This window comes from Vombatus ursinus, unplaced genomic scaffold (assembly GCF_900497805.2).
Source record: "Vombatus ursinus unplaced genomic scaffold, bare-nosed wombat genome assembly UNPS02008996.1, whole genome shotgun sequence".
In the NCBI taxonomy this organism is placed as follows: Eukaryota; Metazoa; Chordata; class Mammalia; order Diprotodontia; family Vombatidae; genus Vombatus; species Vombatus ursinus.
Window position 1 is genome coordinate 6,957,008 of NW_020948774.1, and position 20,298 is coordinate 6,977,305.

Below are 20,298 nucleotides of genomic sequence, written 5' to 3' on the forward strand. Positions count from 1 at the left end.
ATAAAGGAGTTTGTACCACTTATTACTAGTAATAACTGGATTACTTATAATTACATAGAAAACAATAATATACATTGGATAACAGTTTTATAACACTCAAGCAAACTAAATCAGGAGAATTATTAGAATAGATAAAATTGCATCCTGGGAAATTAACTTAGGGATATTAAAGATAAAATTTCAGCAAAGGTAAGGTATTATTACATGTGATTAACTCATTCACTCAGATTTTGTAATCTCTACATAAAGAATTTTTTGAAATGCAAACACATTAAATTATTTGGTATAAAACAAATACTAAGATTGTAGGTACTACAATGCTTTGAACTCTTACACTAGAAATGGAAACACTGATTAAAGAAGGGAAAAAAGAGAAAATATTTCTACATGGCATAACCAAATTTACAAACTGGCAGAATGCCTAATTACTCAAAAACCAAGACAGTAGTCCTTCCATTTTAAATTGTTCTTCAACAAAAATAATAATTTAACTTTCGGTGTCAACTACCATACAATAAAACTGCATCAAGAAGTGGTTAAAAAAAAAACCAAGGTGCCAATATATAATTTTCCTGAAGGGCAAAATATATAGATTATAGGTTTAATAGAAACAATACTTTACAACAAATAAAAAAAGTTTTCACATTAGGATGACAATGTAATTACAGAAATCAATAATCTTAATTGTTTTATTCTATTTGTCACTGTAGCTAATTATAAATCAAGTTGACAGTTATCACTGGAATTATATAAATGGCAGATTTATAGTATAACAATAAATCTGAGCCTTGCATGAGATGATAGTAACAAAATTTAAAATGATAAACTGACACTTCAAATTCTTTTCAATCAAGTTCTAAGCAAAAGTGTAATAATGTTTCTATGCTTGTGTGTTCTAGACATCACATGTCTCAATTAATTAAATTTCTCAATTCATTAAAAATGATAGACACATACAGTATATGTTCCATAAATGCTTGCTTTCATTTAATTTAAAAATAATATTAGGCATGACATGTCATTAGAAGCAGCCATTATAGCTTTTTATTTTAGCGGGGAAAATGGAGAACATACATGCAGTACCTAGGAAAGAGTACATTAACCCAAAAAAAATAATAGCCAAGGTACATATTTGAAAAAGTAGAAGTAGAATTATATTTAGCTAATGTCATAGGGTGGGGAATCTTAACATGAATTCACTACTTTAACATTAGGGCAGTGAATAGAATTATGACACTAGATGGTATTCACTGCTGAGGTAACTGGTCTTTTTTTTTTTTTTTTTAAAGGCAATTGCGGTTAAGTGACTTGCCCAGGGTCACACAGCTAGTAAATGTCTGAGGCCAGATTTGAACTCAGGTCCTCCTGACTGCAGGGCCGGTGCTCTATCCACTGAGCCACTTAACTGCCCCTCAGATAACTAGTCTTGATCCAGGATTATTTTCCTTCAGGGTTGAGGATACTACTTCTGATAAGAATCAGTTCTTTCTGATTTCTTTCTCAAAAATGTACACTTAGAAAGTAGCCAAATTTAACTAGGTGAAGATATAATGAAGATGGACAAAAAAGAATTGCACTGATAAATATTTATTAAGCAAATTCTATGTGCTTAGCATTATCAGGGGTTGATGCAAGACAAGTAAGATGGAATTTCTCAATTATATCCCATTCAACCATTCATTTGGGCTAGATTACCATCCGCTCTGCTGCACCATTTCTCCCCACCAGGTCCAGCACTTGTGCAATGGACACTTGCATAGAGAATTGTGACTCTCGGGGAAATTAACCTACTCAGCTTTGTAATATACACAGTCGTAACAGCTAGGACTTACATAGCATTTTAAGTAAAGGACCTTATAAATATTAACTCATTTTATCCTTATGACAATTCTGGGAGGTAGGTGCTGTTATTTTTAAAATATTTTACAGATGGGCAAATTGAGGCAGAGGTTAAATGACTGGTCCAGGGTTACATAGCTGGTATTTGAAGGAGGATTTGAACTCAGGTCTTCCTGACTCTAGGTCCATAGTTCTATCTATGGTGCCACCTAGCTGCCTCACTTATTCATAGTAAGCACTTTACATTTCATTCATTTGCACTCATTCAAACAATGGATTTATTATGATCCTGAGTTGAGTAGTGGAGTTAGAAGTTAGAATCAGAAATGGAAGTTGCAACATCAATACAACTTTATAGCTGGGTACAGACTGGAAAATATCCTCTTATATAGATGGCTACAGAAGCCTAATGCTAAAAACATTAATATAGTAAAGAACAAATTAAGTGGAATAACAAATCAAGCTACTTTTTCTGGGCTCTCTGGCTCATAGAAAACTTACATTATGTTCCAAATTTAGCTACTATATATTACATGCCATGTGACCAACTCATCTCCCTTTCCTGTCATACAATACCTTAACGACATCCTTTACTCTTGTTCTCCATGTTTACAGTTGGTTTTATGTTGCAACCTGGTCACACCCACCATGCATCTTTCCATTGCCCTTTGTATGATACTCATCTTTAGTTTTTTGGATTCAGTAGAGTTCCAGATCTTGCTGCCATATTACACTAGTAATATGTCTAGATTGAAAAGATAAAAGATAGGCCTTTGCTTTCTCGGGAAGGCTGGGTTTTGTAAAAGAGTTCTGCAATTTCCCAAAAGCAATCCAGCCTGCTTTCTTCCTCTTCAGCTCTGGGCCCAGCTCACTGTCAATCTGTATCATCTGTCCCAGATATACATACTACAAAGTTATTCATTCAGCCGTGGGGTAAAATTTGGGCAATAGAAATTGTTCATCCATCTGGATATGTTCATCCATTTCCTCTGGATAGTGAGTATAAGGAATAATAGGTTAACATCCAGAGTCTCCATCCACCGAGATCTTTTCAATGTTAGAAGAAAGTAGGGAACACTTTTGGCATGTGGGATGGACCAACATGCTTATGTGAATCTTTGAGACAATACAGATGAGAATCACTCAGGAGGGGTAGGAAAGAATGGGTTGAGATTTGCATTACTGGAAGGAACTCCCGAAGGGCTGAGACCACAGATTCACGCATATTATTAGGGCTGGGGCTCTTAACTATGAACTTAAAAAAATATATATTTAGATAACTATTTCAAAACAATTGGTTTCCTTTACAATATAATTTATTTCATTTCAGTTAAAAATATTATTCTGAGAAGGGGTCTATAGGCTTCATGAGACTATTAAAAGGGCCTAAAAAACACAAAAAGTTTAAGAACCCTTCTAGTATAGCAGTAGATATCAAATTTTTGGATCTCAGGACTCTTAAAAATACTCTTAAAAAATTATTGAGGAGCCCAAAGAACTTTTATGTATTAAGTTATCTCCAGTGTTATGCTGGTAAATATTCAATAATTGGCACTCCCCGCAAAATACATGCAGAACACACCTTTAAGTTTAATCTATATTAATAAACATTTTTCCATTGCTTTACATCTAGAAAATCAGCAAAACAACAGTCATTGGAGATAGCAATCAAGCTTTTGGGAAGGGTGAAATACATTGAAAATTTAACAAGTAGTTCCCACAAGCCACATTATATCCATTAATATTTATCATGCCAGAAACTAAAACTGGTAAATTAAAAAAATTAAATAACAATAGTAAACCTATTACACGTGAACATATGTATTATTTTTATGAAAAATAACTTAATTATTAAAAATTAGTGAGAAAAGTGGCATTGTTTTACATTTTTATAAATCTATTGCTCCTTGGAAGGAAAGCTATGGCAAATCTAGAAAGCATATTAAAAAGCAGAGACATCACCAAGGCTCATAAAGTCAAAGCTGTGGTTTTTCCAGTAGCAATGCACGGCTGTGAGAGTTGGCCTATAAGGAAAGCCAAGTACTGCAGAATCAACGTTTTTGAATTATGGAGCTGAAGAAGACTTTTGAGAGTCTCTTGGACAGCAAGGAGATCAAATCGGTCAGTACTTAAAGAAATTAATTCAGGTTATTCATTGGAAGGTCAAACACTGAAGCTAAAGCTTGAATACCTGGCCAAATAATGACAAGACAGGATTCACTGGAAAAGACCCTGATGTTGGGAAAGACTGAAGGGAAAAAGAACAGAGGACAGCAGAGGATGAGACGGATGGATAGTGTTGTGGAAACAACAAACATGAACTTAGACAGACTTTGAGAGAATTTTAATTTCTCATCTTCATGAAGGATGGATTAGAGAGGAGAGACTGGAGGTAGGGAGAGTAGTGAGAGAAGGCTCTTACAATAGTACAAGCAAGAGATAATGAGGACAGCATTGTGAACGGAAAGGAGAGTCAGATTTTGCTAAAGAACAACTGACAGTGAAGAGTCACAGATGATTCTGAGGTTTTGAAGCTAGGTAACTGAGAGAATATCAAGAGAGATAGGGATGGACATCTTGATATAGAAATTATAAAAACTTTTAAGAACTTGATCTAGAAATGAAGTATTCATATTGTTTTTCTTTTTTGTATTTTTTTTTTTAAAGGAGAGGGCAGCTAGATGGTACAGTGAATAGAACTCTGGCCTTGGAGTCAGGAGGACCTGAGTTCAAATCCAGCCTCAGACACTTAACACTTAATAGCTGTGTGACCCTGGTCACTTAACCCCAGTTGCCTCACCAAAAAAAAAAAAAAAAAAAGAAAGCAACAAAGAAAGAGAGAAAAATCCTTTCAAGCACAAGCAACTACAAATATATTATTATTTGGTAACGTACTGTGTTGATTTGAATATGGGCTTTTATAATTCTCTTAATACTATTTCTTTTTTAATGTAAAAGATGGCATGAAAATGACAAAAATCAACACAATCCTACAATTACCATGAGCATCTTAGAATTAGACCTGGGGCTAATGGACACTTTTAAACTGTTTACAGTAGACCAAAGAGCAAAATCTATTTAAAGTGGACACAGTCTTACTATTAAAATTTAAGAGGGGTAGTATGTACTTTGAGAGACAGTGTAGGATAGACAGGCCTGGCATACCATGAGGTCACAGAATCTGACATGACTGAACAATAACAACAATTACTACTTTATGCCAATATGGCAGCTGGCAGAAGATGGCTAGAATCTCTTACCTGCTTCTTCTGCTAAGTGGTATTATGGTTGAAGTATATGAAAAAAATCTGGCCTCCTACAGATATGTAATTGGAAAATGGAGGAGTATTTTAATAGCCTTTTCAGATAATTTGGATATTCTACCAAAACTTGACAAGTGATAGTTTCTTAAAGGTTAATTGCAATATGGAATCTGAAACCATATCAATAAACTTTTCATAGTCTGTTATTTTGAAATGCACTGGTCTACCTTGTACTTTGAATAGATAAGTACTATATAAATGTTAGTTATTATTATATTTAATCCATGTATGATTTTGAAATATGCACTGGTCATTCAAAAAAATATTGGTTCACTGAGTTATCCAGATTTTCCAAATATTGCCATATTTCAATATACAATCTAAAAAAAATCACATCTGTTACTGTCGCCACTGATCTCATCAGAAAAGTCATTGGAAGCTGTCATGGTCATGGTGGCAGGTACAAATTTTCTAAAATTCTAATTTTCACTAAAAGTCTGAATTTTATCATTGGTAACAAATATTGTCAGTTGTTTTCCTTAAATGACAGACTTCATTCACTTGAGAAAAATGTCTGACAAACTCTAGAGTTACCTAGAAATTAACCGAAATAATAACTTTATCAAAATTGAAGTATTTATGAAATAAATTCACACAAAGCATTTCTGTATATTACAAAAAAACAAAGACAGAAAAAAATTACACTCAGAATCATTATAGAATGTATAAAATATTTGGAATTCTACCTACCAAGGTACATACAGAAAGCATATGAAAACAATTACAAAACCCTCTTTAAGGTAATAAAGACAGACTTAAATTAACTTAAATTAGTGAAGAGATATTAACTCTTCACAGACAGATTGAGAATATATAATAAAAATGACAATACTACTTAAATTAATTTACTTATTAAGTGTAATACAAACCAAACTGCCAAAGGAGTACTTTATAGAAGTAGAAAAAAAATTCATCTGGAGGAACAAAAGGTCAAGAATTTCAAGGGAAATAATTTTAAAAATGGGAAAGAAGGGGACTTAGCAGTATCATACCTTAAATTCTACTACTAGGCAGTAATTATCAAAAACTATTTGGTACTGGCTAAAAAACAGGTTAATCAGTGGAAGATTTAGTAACATAAAAGTAGAATGTTAAATCATTCCAGAAAGGGTTGGACTGACTACCTTGAAAGGGAGGACTAGGTCACTGAAGACTGTGGGAGTTGTGTTTCATCCCAGATTGGTAAGAGAGAAAAGCTACATTAGGATAGAAACTGGAGGGCAGAACATTTTTTCAAAAATAAGATAATGTAGATCCTCAAGTCACAAAAGAGGTGTCCAGGATTTGTGCCAAAACAAACCAACCAACCAAACCAGCCAACTAAACCTTAAGTAGATTTGTTAAGGACAACAAATATTAAAATGGGGGAGAGTATAAGGGTAGGGTTCAAATCACCCCATTTTGGCTCTAGTGTTTTAAGGAAGGTAAGAATAGTTTTTGATTAAATCAAACAATCAAACTAAGTATGAACAGAGTCTTGAATCAATCAAGTCTGTTAGGTGAGGGACTGACTTATACCCTAAGCAATTTGTATAAAAGGAAGAAGCTGTCTCAGAAATGGGGAGAGATTCTGAGCATCCAGATTCAAGAAGTAGGAACAAGAATAGCATTCTAGAACTGTATGGGGAACAAAAGGAAGATTGAGTTGTACAAGAGAGATATGGAAGAGAGATAATGACTACATAAATAACTCAGAGCCGAGCATCAGAGCTGAGCAAAGTCTCAAGAAAAGGTCTACTTTCTCCCAGCTTCCCCAACTAATGCCTAACTTCAAACAGTATAATAAAATCTGTTATTTCAATACCCAAATGTTTCCAGCAAATTTAATTTTGCCTCAATCACAAAAATGCCAGCAGTTAACTAGATACAGATATAAAAGTAAGGTTATGGACCCAACTTCTGTGTAGGTGTTAGGAATTTTCCTAACTTGGGGGTAGGAGCACTTGTGAATGAATTTAGAATGTTTCATCTAAAATAAAATGAAGAGGAGGGAATCAAGTGGCCCTTGGGGGCCATTATATTACCCCATAGGCTTAAAATGAACTAATTTTAATTTTAACAAAATATTATGTATACAACATACAGAACCTAATGAACCTAACATCCTAACATTTAATAAACACAAAGTTTCCAGGCTACTATGGCAAGGACTTGCTTTTCAACAGAAATGTCTTGGAAGCCTGGAAAGCAGTCTGGCAGAAATAAGGATTCAATCAAGACCTCACACTGTATACTAAGATAAGTTCCATGGATACACAGATATAAAAGGTCACATCACAAATTAGAGGAGCAATGTATATACGTTTCAGATGTACATACTACATTCAATATAAATACATAATTCAACATAGACTCTCCCTCAAATACCCTAACCACTCAGTTCCTCAGCCTCTCACTTCTCATAACCTCCTCCTTCACTTCACTTAAACTCTACACAAAGATGGTCCAAATATGCAATCTACTTCCTGACAAAGAGGCAATGAACTCAAAATACAGAATAGGAAATATTTGGGGGCATGGCCAATATGGGAATTTGTTTTGCTTGACTATATATTTTATATCCTTTCACTGGGGATCCCATTCTCAAGTGTCCTATGAATGGAAGCTGGTAAGATTATTTCTCTTTCAAGGGCTAAGGGAGAAATTTCTTGGGCTTGGTATGATCAGCCCATCCTATAAGTTTCTACCAAGTCTAGCATCTTTGGTTCTAGGCTGGGTTCTAAGTATTAAAGGCTTTATTCCTAGAGGTGAGGGATCTGGAGGTGCTGGTACCTAGAGCTCTGATCCTAGAGGTGATGGGTGTGGTAACTGGGGCAAAAGTCCTTATTTGGGCTGTGGAGATGAACATAAAATGTTAAGGCTCAGGTTCTAGTCTGGAACCTAGAGGTGAGAGGCAAGTTTTGTGAGGCATTGGAGGCTTTGGGTATAGTCTGAGTACAGTTCAACAAAAGAGGCTTTGCCTTGGTCTCAGCATGGTAGTAATAGAGAGATGAGCTGCAGCACTAATATAGTGAATCAGGAAAGAGAACCATTAGATTCCAGGGCAGTAATCTGAGAAAGAGAGGATATGGAAACCATTTCAGGAATATAATGACATCACTCTTTGCATTCCTAATCATGGAAGTTATGAATAGATCTTTGCATTTCTTGTGAGAGGGACTGGGAAGAGAGATGTCCTATGGAGCTTTTATGTTAGATCTGAGAGGGAGGATAGACATCTATTGCTCTGGCTCATGATGAACATTAGCAGAAATATAATTAAGAAAATACTTTTTGATTGCCAGCATCTGCTGCACAAAAAGGTAAATAAATTATATGAAAAATCTGATAAAAGACTTTGGTGATTATGGTGAAGAATATGCTGGAAAATATAGCTTAGGAATAAGAAATGAGACCGAAATCCTGTAAAATTACAGAAGTCTCTTGCCTACATTACAAATATTCAAAGAATGGATTTGGGAGTTAATGCACATAGCATATACCAAATAATAAAACAAGAAAATGATTATATTTTTAACAAAAGGAAATGACTATGGCTATAATGTATATGGCAGTTATTTCTGAATTAGCTGCATAGAGGTCAGACCATCAACTTGTAAAAAAGAAATCAAAATGTACAAAACAACAACAATAATATTAAGAAAAAGGCACAGAATACAATGAAAGTAACTCTAATTTGACCTGTAAAAACAAGCCATTACAGTTCCTTCCAGCCTCAAATAAAATGGATAGAGGAATAGTCATGGACATTGATTATAAAAAGAAACAATTTCCAATAACAAATATTTGATTTCCTTGCCAAGCACAGTTACATGAAAACCAAAGGAAGAAATGGTTTAGAATATAAACTTGCTTGTAAAATCTCATTTAGGAGGGTTTTAGAAGATTATCAGTATTAATGTGTCATAGGAGATGCAATAGAGGGAAAAAAAGTTTTAAAGAAAGCCTATGGAAAGATTCAAATTATGTTATCCCTAGGGTGTATGAAGATAAAGCCAGGAGAATAATGCACAGAGGAAAAAAACAACTGTAATGATTTTTTTTCTTTAAAAATGATAAACTTTTCACCAAGGACAGTCAAGAAATTACACTCAGAATCATTACAGAATGTATGAAATAGAAGCCAGAAGGTAGAAGATGAGGCAGAAGAGCATTCCAGGCATAGGGGATTGTCAGAAAAAATGCCTGGAGCCAAAAGATGGAGTGTCTCCTTTGGGGAAAACTTCTTCCATTGGTGTACGGCTGCCAGTCATGGAGTACTTAAGACTCCAAAGGTTATATCATAAGGATTATCCAAAGAATAACTGAGATGTGTGTGGTGAGTAAAGGTAGGTTACAACAGTCAGTCAGTCAGTCAATAAGCATTTATTAAGTGCTTATTATGTGTCAAATATTGTGCTAAGCATTAGGGAGGCAAAGAATGCCAAAAACATTGTCCTTGCCATCAAGGAGCTCCCATACAGATGAAGGAGACAATATGTAAAATAATTAGGCACATACAAGATATATACAGAATAGATGGGAAGTAATATGGAGAAGGAAATGGCAAACCACTCTAGTATCTTTGCCAAGAAAATCCCATGTGGGGTCAAGAAGAGTCATATATGACTGAACAACAACATCAACAATCTCAGAAGGAAGGCACTAGAAGCAGAGGACAGTCAAAGGCCTCCTGCAGTCACATTTGAGTCAAATCTTGAAGGAAGTCAGGGAAACTAAGAGGTGGTGATGAAGAGGGATTCCATTCCAGGAATGTGGGATATGACGTCTAATACAAAGGAACACAGTCAGAAGGTCTAGAGTTGTATGCTAGGAATACCAATAATGCCAGTAAAGCTAGATTGCAGAGTGCCCAGAGGGGGAAAAAGTGTAAGAAAAATGGAAAGTTAGAAGGCTTTAAATATAAAACAGAGGACTTTATCCTGCAGTCAACAGGAACGGTGATTATGATGTAATCAGACTTTTGCTTTAAGAAAATCATTTTGGCAGCTGAGTGAAGGATGGATTGGAGTGGGGAGAGATTTGAGGCAGGGAGATCAATTAAAAGGCTACTGTAATAGATAAGATGAAATGTGACAAAAGTTTGTACTAAGGTGGTGGCTATGAGCACAGATATGAAAATAGGGCAAGATCTGACAACAGACTGAATATGCAGGGTGAGAGTGAGAAGCTGAGGATGAAACCAAGGTTTTCAACCTGAGTGATATCTTTGACAATAACATGGAAGTGAGGAAAAAGGCAGTGTTTTGGAGGAAAGATAATGATTTCTGTTTTGGACAAGTTGAGCTGAGATGCCTAGAGGACATCCAGTTTAAGAAGTCATATTATAAATAAAAAACTGGAGAGGAGAGGAAGCATAACAAATGTCATTAAAGACGCATATGATGAGAAAAAGTCCAAAAAGGTGGATCCCCATAGCCAAGAGGACATGGATAAGAGTTTTATAGGAGGGGCACACACGTATAGGTTCCAATCATTATTAAAGCATTCAAAGTGTGTGAAGGTGGACTAACGTCCCTTCTAAGCATTAGGCATTAGAAACTTAAAAAAACTGCATTAAATCTTATTTTAATCTATTAATGACCATTTTACTAGATCTTTATTATTGCTACTTTGGAAGTCTGACTATAGGATACCAATAATAATAGTTTTATTATTCTTTGTGCAATTAAACAAATGGGATCAAAAACACATTTGGGTGTTGAAAAAGAAAATAATTTAAGCTCATTTTTATGTGCATAAACATGTTCACCAATCTCCCTCTCACCTGAATTTCCTTTCTCCACCTCTCCCTCTCATTTCAACCTCTTGCCCTACAAAAAAAAAAAAAACAAAAAACCCAAAACCCAAAAAAAACCAACCGAAAACCCACAAGCTGCAACAGATATAGTGCAGCATTTCTATTTTTAGTTAGTTAGAGGCTTAAAATAGTCACTGCTAGCTGGGACAGGTCAATGGGATCAAGCTCTGAAGCTGAGCCATTAGAACAGCTGAACTGTTCTTGCAACAGAACTAGGGCTTGCTGATCTTACATCACTCTACCTGCAGACAACTCTATTTTAGGCAATATTCTTTTCCCTAAAGAATGCCAGAGATACAGGTTTGTTTATAGGAAACTGTACAACTTTCAGCTGCAGCTACTAAGAGGAATTTTGGACACATGCTATAAAACAGCTACTGAGGTACCATAGAACATACTACCCCTCTTAAATTTTAATAGTAAGACTGTGTCCACTTTAAATAGATTTTGCTCTTTGGTCTACTGTAAACAGTTTAAGAAAATAAAAGTGTCCATTAGCCCCAGGTCTAATTCTAAGATGCTCATGGTAATTGTAGGATTGTGTTGATTTTTGTCATTTTCATGCCATCTTTTACATTAAAAAAGAAATAGTATTAAGAGAATTATAAAAGCCCATATTCAAATCAACACAGTACGTTACCAAATAATAATATATTTGTAGTTGCTTGTGCTTGAAAGGATTTTTCTCTCTTTCTTTGTTGCTTTCTTTTTTTTTTTTTTTGGTGAGGCAACTGGGGTTAAGTGACCAGGGTCACACAGCTATTAAGTGTTACGTGTCTGAGGCTGGATTTGAACTCAGGTCCTCCTGACTCCAAGGCCAGAGTTCTATTCACTGCACCATCTAGCTGCCCTCTCCTTTAAAAAAAAAAAAAAAAGATACAAAAAAGAAAAACAATATGAATACTTCATTTCTAGATCAAGTTCTTAAAAGTTTTTATAATTTCTATATCAAGATGTCCATCCCTATCTCTCTTGATATTCTCTCAGTTACCTAGCTTCAAAACCTCAGAATCATCTGTGACTCTTCACTGTCAGTTATTCTTTAGCAAAATCTGACTCTCCTTTCCGTTCACAATGCTGTCCTCATTATCTCTTGCTTGTACTATTGTAAGAGCCTTCTCTCACTACTCTCCCTACCTCCAGTCTCTCCTCTCTAATCCATCCTTCATGAAGATGAGAAATTAAAATTCTGAATACAGGCCTTAATATGTCAATCTCGGGCTCAAATAAATAATTGATTTTTTGAAGAAAACAGAAACATTTAAACACTCATCACAACCTGGTTACAACTGATCCTTCCAGCCTTAGTTCAAACTACTCTCTGACTTCATATATGCTTTATTCCAACCACGTTACTATTGTAGCATGATTTCACCCTGCACGTGCCTGCTCTCATATATCAGCACAGGCCTTCCTCACTCCCCACTCCTTGGATCTTCCTTTCTACTTCTCTGCCTGTTGACTTCTTTTTCTTTCTTCAAATTTAACATGACGAAACATTTTTATATTGTTTTTATCTTCATATCCCCCAATTTTTTTTTTTAAGTGAGGCAACTGGGGTTAAGTGACTTGCCCAGAGTCACACAGCTAGGCTGGATTTGAACTCAGGTCCTCCTGACTCCGGGCCAGTGCTCTATCCACTGTGCCACCTAGCTGCCCCTCCCAAATCTTAATACAGTGCCAAGCACACAGTAAATGTTTTTTTGATTTTGCTCTTAATTCTACTTTGTACACAAGATATGTCATTCAGACCATACCAATCCATGTACTCAATGACAAAACTGTTTATCTACATATCTCCAATCCCTAGCACAGTGTTTTGCACAGTGTGCTAATAAATGTTTGCTAAATTAAAAACTGCTCCTATAATATTATGCAAATAACTGAAAAATATTCGACTTTGAAGAAATAAGCTATTAACTGAGCTTCAGCCATTCCCAACCAGCTAAAGAAACTAGTTAGTAAAGTGAAAAACTGGAAGTCTCATGTAGTATTGCAGTAGGGCACTGGGTTAGGAACCAGTAAGATCTGAGTTTAAATGTGGCCTCAGACACTTACTAGCTGTGTGATTCTGGGTAAGCCATTTAACCTCTGTTTATCTCAGTTTTCTCATCTGTAAAATAAAGATAATAACAGCCCTTACCTCCCAGGGTTGTTGTGAAGATCAAATGAGATAATAATTGTAAGGAACTTAGCACAGTGCCTGGCACATAATAAGTGCTACATAAACGTTAGCTATTATCAGTAGCAACATACATCAGTTATATTGATGCAATACAATATTAGCCAACATTTTACTTTGATATAATTTTGCCAGATAAGCCTCACCTATGATTTCATGATGGAATTATCTTGCTTACTGGTTTGATTCCTCAATGAAATCCAAAAAATCCTTTTGGCTGTGTGTGAATCAAGAATCCATGGATCTCCAACTCCCTCCTCCCTGCCCCCACACATATTCAGTCTTCTGAATATAAATAGGCAATAACTTAAAGAACTCACTAATAGCCTGTTTGCTAATGTGGGACAACTATGACTGGGCTATAACAACATTAAGTGCTTTGGTGTACTAGGTCCTGGGGCTAAGCACTGGGGATACAAAGAAAGGTAAAAACAATCCTTGTTCTCAAGGAGCTTATATTCTAATTGGGGAGACATTGTGTAAGTAAATAGGTACATACAAGATACCTGGAGTCGGCAGGAGATAACCTTAGAGGGGAAGTCTTTAGCAGTTGGAAGAATTAAGAGAGTACTCTTGGAATCTGAGATGTCTTGAAGGAAGCCAGATGAGGCAGAGGAGGAGAGAGCTTTCTAAGCATGGGGGTATAATGAGTAGTAGAATATGTGTGAAGAATAGCAAACAGGTTAGTTTGGCTCAATCATTAAGTTCAAGGAAGGGACTAAAATGTAAGGAGACTGGAAAGACAGGAAAGAACCAGGTTGTGAAGAGCTTTAAATGATGAATTATACTTGTTTTGGGAGGTAAAAGGGAAACACTAGAATTTACTAGGGGATGGGAGGAGGGAGACAGGAAGAACAGGACAGGACACATGGTCAGACCTGTACTTTAGGAAAATGGTTTTGGTTCTTGAGTGGGGCGGAATTTGAAGCAGGAAGACCAATTAGGAAGTTATTGTAATAAAGTAGATGAGAAGTGATGAGAGCTTGAACCAAGGTGGTGGCTTTATGAATGAAGAGACTGGGACCTATATAAGAATTGTGGTTAAAGTGAAAGGATACATGGGGCGAGAGTGAGGAGTTAAGGAAGACACTGAAGTTGTGAACTGGGTGACTGGTGGTACCCTCAAGAATAATAGGGAAGTTCAGAAGAGGGGTGGGCATGAAGGGAAATCAATCCTTTGTTGATCAATCTATATCTATATCTATATCTACACATATATATGTATATATATTTATCAAGCATCTACTATATACTAGTACTATGCCAGCTGCTGGGGATAAACATACAAAAATGAGTTCTGTCTTAGCCACGCTGAGTTTGAGATGCCTCTGAGACTTATCGTTTGAAATGTCCAATAGGCAGCTGGTGTTATGGGACTGCAGTTCAGGAGAGAAATGAGAGCTAGAAACATGGATCATAGAGATATCTGAACCCATGGGAGGTGATGAGATTAGCATCTGCGCTAGTACAGAGAGAAAAGAGGGCCCAGGACAGAGCTTTTGGGGACACAATTACCATACATTACATGTAAGAATATCTAGCAAAGGGGACTACAAAGAAGCAGGTAGACAGAGGAGGAGAACCAAGAGTTCTCAAACTGTCACAAAAGCCAAAGAGGAGAAAGTACCCAGGAGAACTTTGGCAAATACTGCAGAGAGGCTAATAAGAATGAAGATTGAGTATAGGCCATTATATCTGACAATTAAAACATTACTGGTAAATTTTTGAAGAGTGCAGTTTCAGTTGAATGAAGTTGGAAACGAAGTTGTTTCTTGAGCAATTCTTCTTTGTTTATCTTCAATTTCTAGGAGCAACAACTTCAGCACAAAGCCTCAATTTAGGCTGGGTACAGAATTTCAGAAATCAACAATATGAGGGTGGCTCTAGGTACTGAAACAGATTAGATTAAATGATTAAAACCCAGTTTTATCTAGATCAGGGATTCTTAACCTGGGGTTCATGACCTTGTTTGCTTAATATTTTGATAACGGCATTGGAATGAATTTGGTTTCCTTGGTAATCTTAGGTATTTTACAAATATAAAAGCATTATTCTGAGAAGGGGTATACAGGCTTCAACCAGATTATTTGTGACACAAAGAAGGTTAAGGTTTAGGGCATATCCTTGAAAGAAATTAGTAGAAAGGAAACAAGTGACTAATTAATATTTTTATTAATTAAAGCTCAAGTTAATGGGTTTCTATAGACCTGTAAACAGTCTTTATTTAAAATTACATTTGGAAGAACATTTAAATAAATTGGATATGCAACTAAAAAAGCAACCCAACCAATCAAAAAACCCCAATGAAACACAAAAATAGAAATTCTAAAAAATCAATGAAAAGAAAAAGAAAAATATCACTGTATTGATAAATAAAACCAGGCATTTAAAAAAAAAGGCATATAGAGTGGGTTATAGGACCTCATCCCATCAGTAGGACAAAGTAAGAGCTCTTTGGTCAAACAATTCTGTAGTGATTAAAGTTAGGACTTGCTGAGTCCCTGTAGTAGTTGTAAAGAGCTCAATTATTGATACTAGTGCTTAGTCTCATGGAAAATCTTATTGTAAGTACCAGGAGATTAATAAAATCCACTGCCACCTGCTATTAACTACAGTGTCCTATCTCAAAGGAGTTATAAGACATGGGAATTTAACAATGAAAATGGACACTGTATAATTTAATATAATTTAAATACAAAGCAAATCAATTTTTTTGCAGTGCCATAATGCCATTTCCTATAATATAACATAACATAACATAATATAACAAAGTCTCTTTTCTTTAGCAGTTTCTAAAGTTTTAGTCTGATTGTCGTAACCGGTGCTATTAAGGACAAATGAATGTAGTCGATCCACTAAGATTAAAATGTTAATCACGGTATATGGATTAATACGAATATTTTCAAAAAATGACTACAGAGCTAAATTCTTTTTAAGAACACTCATTTTCCTTGTAAAACAAACAAACAAAAAAACCTCAAACAGTTCTCTCATCTGAAATGTTTTTGTTGGCATTTTATTTTCTTGTGGAAAGAAACTTTCAGACGTATACAACAAGAAAAAAAACTATATGGTATTTTCTACATGGCCTGGAGAAAAAGAGGTAAGGTGATAAAGAGCACTGGACTATGACAATTAAACAATAAGACATTTATATAGCATTTTAAGGTTTATAAAATGCTTTTCATAATCTTATTTGATCCATTATTAGCTTTGTGACTTTAGGAAAATCATAACTTCTCTGGGACTTAGTGCATACCTTTTTATAGTCATTGTTGAGAACCAATTAAATGTAAAGTATTATTATTTTACTCTTTTCTCTTCAAAATCTTTGCTGTGTTATTCCTGAATAAAAGGGAATCTATTTTTCTTATTAAGATAAGCATGGCCACCTTGGTAATTTCTATGACTGACTAGTTTTCTAGATAAGAGGTATCAAATATATTGCAGCAAAATTGCTGAGTGCTGCTGAAATCAGATTAAAATTGGGAAATGTTTAAGAAAACAAATGTAAATAGATAACATGATGTTTTCTATTTGAGTTTGACACCAATGTTCTAAATCATGGAAAATATCCCATGACAGGAGAATTCTAGAAAAAAAAATCCAGCTATACTAGAGGCTCTGCTGCCATTAACATGATTTTATTTCCAGAGTCAAAAAGTAACATCCAGTTGTATAAAATCCATGTAATTTTTCTGTGGCTAGTTTATCTGAACAACAAAAAAAAAAAGACATCTGTAAACTGACACTAAAATTACACAAATGAAATCTTTTACTGTGGTGATGTCCTTAACCTTTAGTTGAAGGGATGTACTCTGTGTTTTTCAAAAGACTTATTACGTACAGAGGGTTAGGGGAAATGACAGCTGTAGGGTAGGCCCTATAAACTAGTCAGCTAGATACCACCAGCTAGAGAGTTCTGTTAACCTTGTTGGTTGGTAAACTTTTATAAGTCTCTGCAATTCTTTGTACTTACAAGAAGGTAATTAAATACCTTTTAACACTTATCACACTATATTTGTACATGCATACTATATGTACTGAGATGAAAAATATTTTCTATTTTCAGAGAGTATAAAACATTCTTCATACCTGGACCAAGCAGCGGAGATCGATTGAGCTGAGTGCTCGACTGGTGTGATGGTAGATTTTCAACCATATTTGTGTTACTATTGGTGGTGGTGGTGGTGGTAGTGGTGTTGGTTGTGGTACTGCTCTGGATCACAGGATTGTTTCTATCCCACATGTTTACAGTTTTATTGTTGTAGGTGCTTGGGTCACCCCAAGCTGAGGTACCATCATCAATTTCCATCTTACGTCGAATGGAGGGGGGAGAAGGTTCTTCCCAACCTGTAGCCTCGCTAATGTCCTTCTGTTTGGCTGGTACTGGCCCACCAACCCATCCTGATCCAGTCTGCTTAACAGAAGCAGCTCCTCCCCAGTTACTCACATTGTTGTCTTGGGGTTTATTAGACCAGTTTTGCTGGGGACCAGATTTTAAAGACTCCCCCCAATTTGTACCTGGATTAACCTTAGCATTTGTGCCACTGCCCCATCCACTGGTCCCAGATCTTGCATCATTCCAACCAGAACCTGATCTATTATTGTCAGCATCCCATCCTGATCCATTCTTTTTTCCATCACTCAAATTTCCAAGGACAGATGATGAATCTGTCCAATCTCCCCCCCCTGAAGTCCAGCCTGGATTGGACTTTTGTCCATCTCCCCAGTTTTGAGATTTGGGTTTCTGAGGTTCACCCCAGGTAGGTGATTTGTCCCCCTGATTTACAGTCCCACTCCAAGCATGGCCACTTTTGGCAGCAGCATTATTGACAGCAGTAGAGTTTATTGAGTCCCCCCAACCCCCGAGGCCATTTGGTGCCTTGTTGTTGTTGTCTCCCCAACCTGTATTTGCTGGAACAGCAGCAGAGGGTGAGTTGACCCACCCAGATACTGAAGAGGTATTTGTACTGTTCATGATGGACCCATCGTTCTTCCCCCCTGAGTTTGAAGGTTGAGTAGTTGCACAACCCCAGGCCTCTGTCCCATTGTCATTTTTTCGCTCAGACCTAGGGGATTCCTCAAATTCCCAGGCAGTGTTTTGCTTTACAGGAGTTTGTCCCCAACCAGTATTGGACAGTACTCTTGGGTCAAGGTCATTCCTTGGCAACTGGACTTGCCCTTGGTCTATAATTCCTTTATCTCTGCGTCGGCTCTCTCCAACTCCTTCCCTCCCAGTGCTTCCTTCATTTTGACTTCCAGAACTGTCACTGCTTCCTTCACTTGTCGCAGTGCCAGAAGTGCCAGCTTTGGCCCAAGAGTTCAGTTGTTCATTGCCCTGTTGTATGGCAGGATTCTGGTTGGTAACACTAGGGTTATCCCACCCCATTGTTCCTTTCCCATTGATGTCATTATTGGAATGCTGGTTTGGGGGCTTTCCCCATTCCCCATTCACACCATTTGAGGTGCTACGGCTGGAGTGGCTCCAAGCTCCAGAATGCATATTACCAACACCATTGCTGCCACTGCCCCTTCCCCAGGCGAGAACTCCAGGACCAGCAGGAGGCCCTGAATCCCATGCATTTGCTCCATTCCCTTCCTTCTGCACAGCTGGATCTATTCTGTTGGATCCATTTTGTTTAGCACTTAATGCTGAGTTCACAGTGTCTCCATTCCCCTGATTGAACCCAGAACTATTATTTCCTGTGGCAGGATTACCTGGGGACATCCCCCATACTGAACTGCTAATTCCTTCACCATTGCCCCCACTGACTTGAGAAACTGATGATCCATTAGCACCAGGAAGGCCTTGCAGGTGGGGTGGGATGATGGCCCCTATACCAACAGCCATTCCCCAATTCGGCAGTCCATTTGTCTGCATTGCATTGATAGAGTTTGGTGAAGAGTTCATAGGGTTAGTGTTATTTGGTCCATCAGTGTTAAGGTTCTGAGGTTGTACGCTGAAAGACACATTCTGAGAAGTGGACGTTTGTGGTTCTGTGCTCTCTTGAGGCAGCAAGTTTCCCCAAGCACCTAAAGTGCCTGTTGGGTTCCCATTCTGGTTGCCCATATTTTGACCTATGGCACCGACTGGACTGCAAATACTGGAAGGGTTGCCTGTTGCCACAGTTCCTTCATGTCCAAGTACAGGCCAGGCAGCTGGGTTGGCATTAGGATTAAGGTTAAGATTAATGCCAGCATTTGGGTTGGAAGTACCCCAGCAGTTCTGACTTCTACTATCTCCAATCATGTTGTCCATTTTTCCATCCCCACCACTGATAGAGCAGTGAGCTAGATTAGAGTTGGAGCCTGTGGTCACACCCCACACTCTAGATGAATTTCCATTACCATTTGCTCCACTTGCTCCAAGGGCACTCTGATTAGAAGTGCTTTGGACGAGTGCTCCATTTGCGCCATTATTGCCATTATTTTTCTTTGTATGTCCAGTGAAGTTGCTGTGGGCACTCCCTGTAGCCATGCTACTGTTCTCTGGGCCACAGTTGGAGGCAGAGTCAATGTCTGTAGTACATTCTGAAACAGATTCAGTCTCAGTTACTGTAATGGAAGGCCACGCCTCCTTGTCAGTCCTATCTATTATCACTTTATCCCAGGTGCAGTTGGCTTCACTTCTAAAAGTAGGCTGCTGTCCCCAGTGGGAATTTTCATAATGGTCTACCAATCCACTGTGACTGAGATCTGAAAAAGATTAAATAAGATTCAAAATTAGGCTTTTTCGATAAAGCCAGTGAACCAACTCTTTTTTTCTGTTGAGGGGACTTCTGAATTTCTGATATTTAGATTTTTAATTATGAATGACAAATACTATATATCATTAGTTTTTAACCTAAATAAAAGGATTGTTTTTTAAAGGAAAAAAATTTATGACCTTCCTTCCCCATAGTAGCAGTATATTTATACTTGTAATCACAGAGAAAAAACATGATAAAAAGTTACTATAATGATAGCAAATGTTTACATAGCATTTACATTGTGCCAGGTACCGTGCTAAGTGCTTTACAATTATTATCCCACTTAATCTTCACAAAAACCTCTGGTGGTAGGTGCTATTATCATCCTCATTTTACTGATTAAGAAACTGAGGCAAACAGAGGTTAAGTGCCTTGATGACGATCACAAAGCTAGTAAGTATC

At 36.8% G+C, this 20,298-nt stretch overlaps 1 protein-coding gene across 5 annotated transcripts in view; it reads right to left on the reverse strand.

The window, feature by feature from the left end:
- TNRC6C (trinucleotide repeat containing adaptor 6C) overlaps positions 1–20,298 on the reverse strand; it is a 171,185-nt gene that overhangs the window by 69,074 nt on the left and 81,813 nt on the right. For all 5 annotated transcript variants that reach the window (XM_027850100.1, XM_027850099.1, XM_027850096.1 and 2 more), the window contains one exon: positions 17,240–19,843. In XM_027850100.1, coding sequence (XP_027705901.1) covers positions 17,240–19,625 — 2,386 coding nt within the window. In that variant the 5' untranslated portion in view covers positions 19,626–19,843. The remainder of the gene's footprint in view (positions 1–17,239; positions 19,844–20,298) is intronic.